Source organism: Plecotus auritus (genome assembly GCF_963455305.1).
Source record: "Plecotus auritus genome assembly, chromosome: 3".
Classification (NCBI taxonomy): domain Eukaryota; kingdom Metazoa; phylum Chordata; class Mammalia; order Chiroptera; family Vespertilionidae; genus Plecotus; species Plecotus auritus.
The window spans coordinates 97,135,974-97,148,769 of NC_137772.1; the positions used below are offsets into that span (position 1 = coordinate 97,135,974).

The following is a 12,796-nucleotide window of genomic DNA, read 5'->3' on the forward strand; positions in this document are numbered from 1 at the left end:
GGTGGGCTTCTGGGTCTGGAAGATCATTTCTAGGAGGTCTATCATGGCCTGAAGTTTTTCAGAATCAGCTGGGGTGTGATGTTTCCAATTCAAGATGTCACTGGTGGTAAAGGGTTGATAATAATAGATTGGTCCTCCCTCCTGCAAGGTCCCATCTTCGCCAACTACTTTGGCACCCCAAATCTCCCTTAGAGGCATCTGAAGTGCTGGTTGTGGCCTGGGTCCTTGATTGGCTGAACATAAGCGCCGCCCAACTGGCTCTGGAGAGCCTGGTTGAGGAGAAACGGAAGGGGACGGTGTTTCTGGACCTTTCAGACGAGCTGGGGAAGCACTTGGTGCTGCCTGTGGCACATATGGAGATGGTAAAACTAGTGGGATTTCCTCAGGGGATCCTGGCAGAACAAGGGGTTGGGTTCCCTTCTGAGAGACATGTTTCTTTTCTCCTACCACTAAAACCTTACAGAACCAGACCCAAGGCGGCAAGGTTTGAGTAATTCCTAACCAGCTGTCTATGTAAGGGAACTGATCTGGGTGTCCAGGGTCTGTTGTGACTACATTCCAGACTGCCCTGACCAGTCCTACATCTAAAGAGCCTTCTGGGGGCCAGCTGACCCCAAAGGCTGGCCATTCTAATTCACAGAATTTCCTCAGTGTTTTGGGGTTCATTTTAATACCATAGTCCTCAATAAAACCCTTTTCAAAAATTTCCAACATGCAATTGAGAACAGTGGGTTTACTTTTTCCCAACCCCATGATGATCAGTGGTGAGAGACAGACAAGGGTGCAGGGAAGTTTACTAAAAGCCTGGGGGGGTCTCCTTAAAGAAAGATCCTTAATCAGCACAGGCAGGGGCAGGGCGGGTAAAATCTCTCCGCCCTGTGGAGCTGTGAGCCCTGCCCCTGAAAGTCCCAGCCATATACCAAAAGAGACAAGAAAAGCCGCAAATACCTTTAAATCTACCCCAGAATTCTAAAATTTCAACCTAACACAGCAAAATCACAGAGCAAACCAAAGCCCTAGTACACAAACATAGACAGAAATTTTTATCAACTATCCCTCCATGATAGAGAGCAAATGTCTCTGAGAAAACTAACTCAACAGCGCTGCTTGTGACTTTTGCAGACCATCATGGGTTCAGCCTTCAGTAAATCAAACGTTTTAACCAGATGAGCAAACAGAAAATCAAAGTAGCTTTCGCTTTCACACAGACCAGTTAATCAGCAGATAATTATGCCAAGACAGACAAACATCCATACTCACACTCTCTCAGTAGATTAGCCCAGACTGGAGCTGAGCAGATAATGCCCAACTCCCCAGATGGGCATGGGGGCACTCCCAGCACCCATGCCCCAGAACAGAATTCTTGACCAACGTCTCGGTGAGAACCTACCAGAGAAGTTAAGACTGTGTCCAGCCCCCCTTCTCGGTAGCAAATTGGCTAGTCCCACACACAAACAAACAGAAGAGTGAACCCATAATTCCTGAATTCACTCACCTCTGAAGTCCTGATTCCTGATTTACCTGTCGAAGTCCTATGACTTCCAGGGAGGTGATCAAGCTCCCACTTCCACTCACTTGGAGTGGGCCTGACTGACTGGGGCCCCTACCTTACCAATTCTGTCAACAGGTCCAGAGGTGTCTGTCCACTTTCTCCAGATGCTGGCTGGGTCCTGGGCTGAGGTCTGGGAGCGCCTGGATTCCCCCCCCTCCCCCCGCCAGTTCAATTCTGCTAAAATCAGCAGCGTGCACCTTCTGGAGGCCTGTCCCATGCCCCCGGGTCCCAAACCCTGTCCACTCACCGGAGGCAAGAGCCAAATGCAGTTAGCTTCTTGGTCAGGGAACCAAATGTTGCAGAAGACCAAAGAAATACCAAGCATGCTTCCTAGAGAAAAGGAGGGACCCTGTTTATTAACACTAGTGGACTCCGGGAATAATTTCCAAATCAGAGTGAAGAAACATGCAGAGGGCTTCACTTTTTATAACCTTCTGGGGTTTTTGTCTTGCAGATATGGATCCGCCCCCTTTCGTGGACTTACAGGAAGGCCCCTAGGTGTTGGGGGTCCCCAGGCCATATCCGATGATCTGTCCTGGGGCCAGCGATAACGACCCTTCCCCCCCCCCCCCAGGGCAGTGCATTGTTCACAGTTTTTATGGCCTGACACGCCTTGCAAGACCAGTTTTCTCCTCAAAATTTTTAACATGTTAATCATAGTTATCTTACCTTTTCTGTCTGATAATTCCAATATTTGGGTCATGTCTGAGTCTGGTTCTCTTGATTACTTTCTTTTTTAAAAAATATATTTTTATTGATTTCAGAGAGGAAGGGAGAGGGAGAAAGAGATAGAAACATTGATGATGAGAGAGAATTGTTGATCAGCTGCCCCCCGCATGCCCCCCACTGGGGACTGAGCCCGCAACCCAGGCATGTGCCATTAACCAGAATCGAACCTGGGACCCTTCAGTCCACAGGCCGAGGCTCTATCCACTGAACCAAACTGGTGATTACTCCATTTCTTGATAGTTTGTTGTTTTTTCTTGCTTCTCTGTGTGTTTCATAATTTTTGGTAGAAAGTTGGACATCTTACTTAAAGATGTATATATCAATAAATAGTATTTTCCCGGAATTGGGCATGCCCTGTTTTTACAGACCTTTAATGTGGGGATTGGGTCAATCTAGTAAGGAATGGCCACCTTCAGTGCATAACAGAGTTCAAAATTTTCTAATGTTACTTTGTGTTCAGGGTAGGATTGGGTCGCCAGAGGGTTTTACTCCGTACTTCAGTTGTACCTCAGCTTTAGGCTTGAGTCTGCATATCAGGGATGTTTTCACCTGTTACTCTTGCCCCTGCCATAGTAGTATGTTGTTGTTATTTGATATTTGGTAATCGCTAATATGGTGCAGGGTTGGGGATGGGCTACGGAGGTTGGAGAGCATACTCTTCTGCCAGTTCAGTCTTAGTCTTAGACAAGTACTGTGCCCCTGAGTCTCAGTGTTGGGGCCTTCTTGATGATCCTGTGCCTCCCTAGTGGTAGAAGCCCTCTAACAATCAACTCCCAGGATATTTTTTGCTCCTATCTTCTCTTTTTATTTCCTTGCAACACTGGGTGCCCTGAGTTTTCTCCCTTTCCCCAGTGGTTGAGGCTTTTGTTGACAGAGCAAATGGGGTGGAGGATCTGGATGAGGTTTGAGTATTTCCCATAATGCTGCCCCTTCCCTTCTCGGGCCTCCACCTAGAGAGGGATCCTTTTTCTACTCTTGCACCTCCCCTCAGTCCTTTTTGTGAAACTCTGGTGAGATCTGTGGCCTGAAAGTGGGTACAAACCCCCCATTGAGTATGTGGCTCCAGGGGTTCTGTGCTTTCATGCTAGCCCCAATCAGGCAGTTCATTACATCTTTAATGACTGCTCTTCACCAGCTTGTGTGAAGCCTGGCACTGCCCCAGGAAGCAATGTTTGCACCCTGTCTTTCCTTAGAGGAGCTGTCTGTCCTTATATTTCAGGCCATTCGGCTGCCCTGTGACTTTAGTTCTCTGAGGGTTCTAGAAAGGTTAATATTTTGAAGTTTATTCAGCTTTTCTTTGTTTTACAAGCAGGGGCAACAACACTCTTTCCAGCTTTCTACATCTTTGAGAATGTTTTTATTTACTGACTTTTTAAGGCCCAAGATTTGAGTTTTGCTGCTTCATTTGGGTGCGATTAAATTTTGATTCTCAAATGAACTAGCATTAAAAGCATGGCTAATGTCCTTGCAGAAACTTGGGGACTGTGGCAGCCGTGGAACCAGTGTAGTGCCACGTGTGGGGATGGTGTCAGAGAGCGTCGCCGCCTGTGCCTGACTTCCTTCCCCTCCAGACCTGGCTGCCCTGGAATGTCCTCGGAGACCTCCCGGTGTTCCCTGGAGGAGTGTGCTGGTAGGTATTCTTCTTCCTTTGGGAGTCTCTCCCAGAGAGATTGTTGAGCCAACGCCTACCTGAAAATGACCAGTCTGAGTTCAGGAGTGACTCATAAAATTCTGTTATTTCTGTTGGCTGTACTAACCCTGTATTCATTAGTGCAGTGGTTCTCAACCTTTCTAATGCCACGACCCTTTAATACAGTTCCTCATGTTGTGGTGACCCCCAGCCATAAAATTATTTTCATTGCTACTTCATAACTGTAATTTTGCTACTGTTAATGAATCGTAATGTAAATATCTGTGTTTGCGACCCACAGGTTGAGAACTGCTGCTGTAGAGCCTAAGACCATCGGAAAACAGATATTTACATTACAATTCATTAACAGTAGCAAAATTACAGTTATGAAGTAGCAACAAAAATAATTTTATGGTTGGGGGTCACCACAAAATGAGGAACTGTCTTAAAGGGTCACGGCATTAGAAAGGTTGAGAACCACTGCATTAGTGTGTCATTGACTGAGAATAGTTTGCCAGTGAGATTACAGGGGACTTAACACTTCAGAAGATAGGGAAATGACAAATAACTTTATCTAACTTAAAGATTCAGACATATAAAATTATTTTTAAAAATATAAAAATGGGAGAGGTGATCATTTCCCCCCAGGATTTTTTGTTTTTACTTTTGTTTTATTTCTCCCTCCTTTACTTCTCCTCACCAGAATTGTGGAGAAACATTAAAATTTTATTCTCCCCATTATCCCAAAGAAGCTCCAAGGGACCACATAGACCATTGTTTGTCAAAATGGAGAAGACTTATCCCCTAGATAGCCCTATATTTATACTTACTAGCCCTACCCAGGAGGAGAAGGTGGGGAGAGTTCTTGCCATCATCGAGAGATTGGCCTTCTCTTCACCCTTTAAACATCTTGAAGGCTCAATAAGAATTTGATGCGAATTGACTCTAGATCTGATGGTCACATGGCTCAATTAGGTTTGCTTCAGTTTATGGAATGGAATCCCATTCATTTGCCACAGGTTACAGTAATAAAGAGTCCTTGTTCTTCCTATACACCATTCCACCTTCTGATGTCTAACCAGTTGCCCATTTAGTTGGCCAGCCTTTGCTCTGGTCCTGACTCTTAGATAAAATCCTCCTGTCAAGTCCTGACTTTTCCCACTTTCGAATTCCAGGTGAGAAAACCATCCCTACTTCCTGTCCTTTCTCATCTTGAGAAGTTAGATGTTTTTCTGTGCTTGGATCTCAGGGTATCTTTTAGCCTAAACTACAGGCACCTGGCAACACCTTGGTCAGTGCCCAGGTCTGTGACCATCTTTCCAGCCAGTGCTACAGTCCTTCTTCCCTTTATTCCAGTATCCTAAAGATGTTTTCACCTCTGTATTTTTTATATTATAGCTTCAGACCCAGGCTCTTTCCTAGCCCTGAGCTTGCCCCTCTTTTTTCATAAGCCTTGGGCCACACCCTGAGTCTGTTCTTTCTCCAGTTACCTCTCATAATGTTTTCTAAGGCTCTCTTCTCTGTTTACTCTTTTCTTTATAAGTTTCCTCCACTTTCCACAGTTTTTTCCTTCTGTATAACTTTCTTCAAATACATCTATTCCTTTGAATCCTGAAATGTCATGTGTTAACATATTCCATCTAGAGTTCATAATTCTCAAATGAATTTAAAGTTAATTGCCACTGGCTTTTACTGCACCTTGATATTATTGGAGTGACCATTTACTGACCATCTGCTATATGCCAGCACTTTAAATACATCATCTCTAGAACAAAATAGATCCAGAGACATAGAAGCATGAAACAGACTGTCTAATCTCAGAGGGAAGGGGCAAGAGAAGAAATTAACCAAAGAACTTATATGCATATATGCATAACCCATGGATACAAGAAAATAGTGTGTGTGGTGAAGGCCTGGGGAAGGGGGCTGCATGTGGGCTAGAAGGTGTCAATGGGGAGAAAAGGGGACATCTGTAATAATTTCAGCAACAACAATAACAACAACAAATACATCATCTCACTTAAAGCTCTCAACTCTACAAGGTAAGGATTATTATATTGGGCTCAGATCTTGAGAGCGTGCTGCCTACCAAGCATTTTCCTAAGTGCCTTCATGCACACATGAAGTAAGTACATCATTATCTTCACATACAGATGAGGACTTTGTGGCATAGAGAGGATAAGTGACCTGCCCAAGGCCATACAGCTGGAAATCAGGGGACTAGATCTGACTCCATACTAAGCTACCTATCTTGAATACTTTGCCTTTATATACCGGCCAATGTAGCTTTCTAGAAACATCAACAATCTAAAATTAGCAATCATTTTTGAGGACATGTGATATTATTTCATGTTCTGGCATCTTAACTCTTTAATGAGTGGGAATTAGAAAGTTGTACATTATAAATTAGCAAAAAGGGTAAGTGCTACAGGCATCCCTACTTCTTATAGGGGTCCTCAGATAAATGCTTATGTGGATAAATATGATCATTTCTTTCAAGTGTTCTCTGTCTCCTAATCAACCTATCTTCCACTCCTCGGAAATATCGAGATCTGTTTGCAGGCTACTTAGCATCAGGAAATCTACATTTCAGGTGAAAGAGGAAAGACTAGATGAGGCAGAGATGGACGAGGCTGGCAGCTTTTGGGCTTTTCTCCTGCTGTGGCTTTGAAGGGATCCAGCCATGTCACAGATGACAGCTAGTGAAGAGCACTCACTTAGCTGCTATCCCCGAGCTCAGCGGCCACCGCAGATGAAAGAAGTGAGGAAAGATAAGTCAGGAAACCAGTCTGTCATTATTCAACTACTTTCACTTGGTTGAGGATTGAGATTTTTGTTTGGCTTTGAGAGGATGTTTTCATGCCAAGGTCTGAGTCTAGTTCTTTGTTAATTTGGTCCATCTTGTTCAACACAAGAGGAGGAGGATCCAATTGCCATTACACCCACATTCCACAGGTGGATATTGGTCATTTTGCTATTACCTTTTAAATAATGAATTGATTGATTAATTAATCTTTCATTTATTGAGTACCAGTTATGTTCAAGTTACTGTGACTGGGTTGATAATATATAGAGAAGACATGCCCCTATCTGGAAGGGGCTTATGATAGGTTGCTCAGCAGATACTTAAACAGGCATAATATGTAGTACAATATCGAGCCTGCACTGAGAAAGGTATCCACAGCTTACTATGGAAGCTCTCAGGGATGATAACCCATGCTGGGAACACCTCTGTTCTCAGAGGAGGTGATATTTGAGCTGAAATTTGAGAGTTGAGGAGGTGCTACTGAGGTGAACTTGGTGAGAAGGGAACTTTTAGCAAAGGGAGGAAAGCAAGCATGGAAGAAGATGGTCCAGTGAGACCCAGAGAACTGAAAATAATTTAAAGTGGCTAGAGTGTAATGTGCCAGGAGGGAGTGGTAAAAACAAGGCTGGACAAGTTGACAGGAGCCAGACCCTGGGGTGCCTTAACGGTTTGGACATGTATTTTAGAGGGATCTCTTCACTGTAGTGCAGAGTACAAATTTGAGTGGGGAGGAGTGGCAGCAGCTAGGTCTCTTAAGAGTTTTCCAGTGACCCAGGTGGAAAATGAAGCACCAGCATGGGGTTGCAGAGGAGGGAAGGATTCACAGACTCTGGAGGTGGCAAATGACAGAGTGGGAAGCATCAGGATGAAACCCAGGATTCTAGTACTGGCCAGTGCATGGACAGTGCTGCCATTCCCTTGACATCGGATATATTGCAGGAGGCACAGGTTCTGGGGGAAGATGGCAAGTCTTAGGCATGTGGAGCTGACAGTGTTGGTGGGACATCGGTGGAGAGAGAAAAGCTAGTGGAGCCAGGATGGGACCTCGACCACCCTGGCTCCAGAATTCATGTTTTTCTCTCCAAATTAGATAAGTGTTATCATTGAAACCAAGAGGAGAAAAAGTCACAGAAGTGTCAAACAGTAGCAAGTGCTACAGATTTCAAGAAATATCAAGAAGGAACTCCTTTGAATTCAGCCATTAGGTCATTAATGACCTCGACAGAAGCCCTTTAAACCAGCGGTCCCAACCGGTGGTCCGTGTACTACTGGTGGTCTTTGAGGCCCGAAAGGTTGGTGAGTGCTGCTTTAAACCACGGGAATCCCCAGGAGCCAGAGGTGATGATGTGGAAGTAGTAAGTCAGCAAAGGTGGACTCCTTTTTCTGTGAGCTTGGCAGGGAAGACAAGGAACAAGCTGTGGCTGTGGCAGTAGTGAGAGGATTCTAGAGAAGTCTTTTTAAAGTGAGAAGAGCTTGAGCATGTTTCTGTGGCACTGCATGGAGGAGATGCTGGAGATAATTGGTACAGAGGGCAAGCCCCCTGGAGAAGGGTGGCCTAGAGAGCACTTGGTGTACTTGCCTTTATAGGAAGACACTTCTAATTCTGTAGAGAAAGAGGTAAATAGAGGTGTAGTTGCTGGTAAGTTTATGGCAGGGAGAGGATGGCAGAAGCAGCTTGGGTGCACTTGCCTGATAGCTTCTATTTTTTGTGTGACCTAGCAGATGGCCGAGGAAGAGGATTAGATAGGAGGATTGAGAAAGTGTTGAAACTTTGAAGCAGTATTGTAGATGTTGAAAGAGAGAGTTGCTTAGGAATCCATAAAAGGATTTGGGTACTGTCAGCATGTGGAGGCACTGGCTTGCTGAATGAGTTATTTTCTTCACCAGGGCCTGGCTGCAGCAGCTGGAATTCACATGTCTGAGTTTATCTAGGAATGGTCTTTTGCTTTAGAGCAGGAAAATGGGTATAACTCAATATTAGAGGTCAGAGAGTTGAGTTGTAGGGAGAGAAGAGAGACCAGGATGTGACTGGAGATTGGGAAAAATTGAGGGGTTGCAGAATCAGAAGTTGCAGTGAGCTTGAACAGCCAGTGTAGTGACAGTGAGTGTGAGTGAGAGGGAAATACAGCCAGAAAGCGGGCTATGAAATTTAAGCTTTCAGAAGAGGAGCAACGGCAGACAGTGGGAAGGTGTGATATGTTGGATGGACACTGAAGTCACCTAGATGGTCCTAGCTTTGGGATGGTGAAGAAGATGGGGACCCAGGTCCTAGCGACTGATGGCTGCCATGAGGTTGGGAGTTTATAGCATTTGGGGAGGAGTAGGGGAGTCATCTAAGTGGATGGCTTCTAATAAAAAGAGTACAGATTTTGTATGGAGGTGAACGAATTGGTTGAAAGTGGCAATTGGAAGGAGAGGGAGGACACAGCTGTTGCTGGCCCTGTTTGCTTATAAAGTTGGTGTCAAGCTTCCCCTCAAGAGGGTGGGGGAAGCTTGGGGAGAAGCTGTGCCCTGCGGTCATCCAGCCCTCAGGTAAGGCCAGGAGGTGAAGGGAATGTCTGATGGAAAGATTCTGGATGCTAATGAGCTTGGTTGTCAGGTGTCCCAAAGGTACCATAGGAAGGAGAAGGGAGCAGTGGGAGGACAGGTCCAGGGCTGGTGACAATAAGACTGTGAGAAAAAAAGAGATCAGACAAGTGACTGGAAGGACTTGAATGGTGCACAGTGACCAAGGAGGAAAGAGAGGTGAGGTCTGGTGGCATAAGTTGGTCTCAGGTTCCCAGATATCTCAGGGGCAGGTTAGGCTGCAGCTTCAGATGGCGTCTGAGTATTGGTGAAACATTTTGGTGACTGTGGGGCAAACCAGTTTGAGAGAGTAGGGAAGAAGAAGACAAAAACCAATGGAGTGGAGAGCTGAAGATGGCCAAGTGAGAAAGAGGAGGCTTAACACTTAGGAAAGTCAGTTCCTAGATATTAGAAAGGAAAACTGAGTGACATTGTCAAAAGTCTTATTTTCATGTATGAATTTCTCTTACAACCTACTTAAATTATTCTGCATTTTGAGTTTTATACTTGTAAGAATTTCCTGATGTACACCTATCTCAAAGGTACACTTAATTATTGCTGTCCCATGTACCTTAAGTGAAAACTTTCATTTTACCTTGAAACTTTCCTCATGCTGCTTCTATGTAGAAAATTTGAGGCAAGTGTCAGCAGGAGCTGTGAGCCCAAGTCACCTTTATTGTGGCTTATCTGGTCACCTCACTTCTATGGGTCTCCATTTTTTAGTTTGGCTTAAGCTTCCAGCAGAAATACATAGTCAAGACAAATTCTAGTCCTTGGTTAGTTTACTTTGTTCTTTAACCGCTACATAATTAGAGCAAGCCACTCAGAGATCTTAAAACCATGCAGAGAAAACAATTCTAGAGAATACATTTGTTCTCCCCCCCCTTTTTTTTGTAGCTTTCCAGCCATCTAGTCCATCTCCTCTTCAGCCCCAGGGTCCAGTGAAGTCCAACAACATTGTGACGATTACTGGGATATCCCTGTGCTTGTTCATCATCGTTGCCACCGTCCTCATCACGCTGTGGAGGAAGTTTGGCCGTCCCCCGAAGTGCGGTACCCCCGCCCGACACAACTCCATCCACTCCCCAAGCTTCCGGAAGAACTCCGACGAGGAGAACATCTGTGAGCTGAGCGAGCAGCGTGGGAGCTTCTCAGATGCAGGTGATGGGCCCTCGGGGAGCCAGGGGGACATGGGCATCCCCCTGACCTACAGGCAGAGTGTGCCAGTGACTCCTGAGGACGAGGTCTCTGGCAGTGAGAGCTTCCAGTCCAACGCCCAGAAGATAATTCCCCCTCTATTTAGCTACCGGCTTGCCCAGCAGCAGTTGAAGGAGATGAAGAAGAAAGGCCTGACCGAGACCACCAAAGTGTACCACGTGTCTCAGAGTCCCCTGACAGACACCGCCATTGATGCTACCACGCTGCCCTCAGACCTGCCCTTAGACCCAGAAAGCCCAGAAGATGCTGCAGCAAACAAGTTCCGGATCAAATCCCCATTTCTGGAGCAGCCTGCAGTCAGTGCCGGGGAGAGGCCTTCCTCGCGGCTGGATGTCCCTGTCTCTCAGGCCAGTTGTGCTGTAAGCCCCAGCCAGACCCTAATCCGCAAGTCACAGATGCGGCACGTGGGCAGCCGAGGGGGGCTGTCAGAGAGAAGCCACCCCAGGAGTTTTCATTTCAGGAGGACTGCCAGTTTCCACGAAACCAAGCAGGCCCGGCCGTTCAGGGAGAGGAGTATGTCCACGCTGACTCCCCGGCAGGCCCCGGCCTACAGTGCGAGGACACGGCCCTGGGACCAGGCAGAAGACAGATGTAGACCTCAGAGTCGAGGTGCTGTCGTATTTCCTGAGAAACGGGACCATTTCCAAGGAGCAGGTAGAACCAGTGCTCCATTAAGCTCTCTCCCTAAATCCTGCACCTTTGGGCAGCCCATGAGGAAACCAGACCTAGGGTTTCGCCAGACAGGATTGGTGGTGGGAGGTGAGAGAGCAGAGCCTCCCAGAGCTCGGAGGGGACCATCCCCCAGTCAAAGGAATGTCTCAAGGAAGCAGCCTTCACCCACTGCTCCCAAAGATAGCTACCATAGGGCGAGTCCTCTGAGCCCTCCTCAATGTAGAAAAGACAGGTGTCAGAGCTTCCCGGCTCACCCGGAGTTCGCCTTCTATGATAATACATCATTCGGCCTCACTGAGGCTGAGCAGAGGATGCTAGACCTCCCAGGATATTTTGGGTCAAACGAAGAGGATGAAACCACAAGTACACTTAGTGTGGAGAAGCTGGTCATCTAGTCCAAGATCAGCCTGAGACTTCACACAACTGGTGTCCTTTGCCCAGCTCGTGTTATCAGATGCTCATCTTGTCCTGTGGATTGTTTTGTATAACTGCACAGTAGGACAGAATGTAGGCAGGAAGTAACGTGTGTGTGCATGCATTCTAATTCATAAGAAAGAGGTTATTTATCCTGAATTTTTCCCTTTGTTATCCTATTTCTATTGGTTTATTACTAATAACTACAATAATAAAATTTAAACGAGTGAAATAGGGCTTGGTCTCTCATGTGGATATGAAATATGACAGAGGTGATTTGTGAGTGGGAAATGCTGTGAACACTTCTTTGACAGTTTCCAACTTGAAACAAATTTGGGAGTCTCAACTGTAAAAAGGGCTTGAACCAAGTGAACTTGCTAACCCAACTCTGACTTCTAATTTATTGTTATAAATACTTAAGAATGTGACACCTACTACAGGGGCATTATTGAACATGTTTGGCTAATTAAGTCAGTTCTGACTCTTATGTAGTAGGCTATCTAGACATGGTAATACTGCGAGATATTCCAGAAGAACTTTCAGGCCAGAGTTGGGTAATATCTTACATGTTTTTGTTTTTTTTTATTCAACCAAATAAATTTGGTGACTTAACACAAAATTATGAGTTAATTCTGCTTTGGAGAAATAATATAAGAAGCCGAGTGTTTAGGTACTGAGTCAAATGAAGACCTATCCATACATCCATCATTGTTTTGAGCAAAAAGTAAACATTTTGGAAAGGGAGGTATTGTGTCCTGAAAGAGCATCAGCTGGAGCATGAGCAGTGGGTGCTGTCCACCACCCTGTCTGCATCAGCGCAGCAGCCAAGACCTCAGGGGCTGTCTGAAACTGGATGTGTGTGTTTCTGAAGGTAACACTATCATATTAATCAGAAAGTATGTGAATTCATCTCAGGTATATGGAAAGCAGGTGGACTAGATTATGCTCTTACGGCTTAATCTTTTTTAATTGGAAGATAGAGTAAAGAGGGAAAGAGGAAAGTCTTTTAGAAATTTAGAATCACTTTTATTTTCTGATTCAATCTGCCTGTCACATTTTACAGATGAAAAATTTGAGGCTCGAGGAGGGGAATTTACTCCTGCAGAGTTGGATGAACATGGACTCATTTTTACTCTAATTACCAAACTCTGTGCTCTGCCATCAGAGCCTTTGCAAGTCTTCTCTAACAGTGGCAACTTCAGGAGAAAGC

General features: G+C 45.4%; 1 protein-coding gene across 3 annotated transcripts in view; it reads left to right on the top strand.

The window, feature by feature from the left end:
- THSD1 (thrombospondin type 1 domain containing 1) overlaps nt 1-12,299 on the top strand; it is a 58,656-nt gene extending 46,357 nt beyond the window's left edge. For 2 of the 3 annotated variants that reach the window (XM_080659827.1, XM_080659828.1), the window contains exons 4-5: nt 3,753-3,911; nt 10,180-12,299. In XM_080659827.1, coding sequence (XP_080515953.1) covers nt 3,753-3,911; nt 10,180-11,567 — 1,547 coding nt within the window. In that variant the 3' untranslated portion in view covers nt 11,568-12,299. The remainder of the gene's footprint in view (nt 1-3,752; nt 3,912-10,179) is intronic. The other variant, XM_080659829.1, reaches the window with a different exon arrangement.
- The last annotated feature ends 497 nt before the right edge of the window (nt 12,300-12,796 follow it).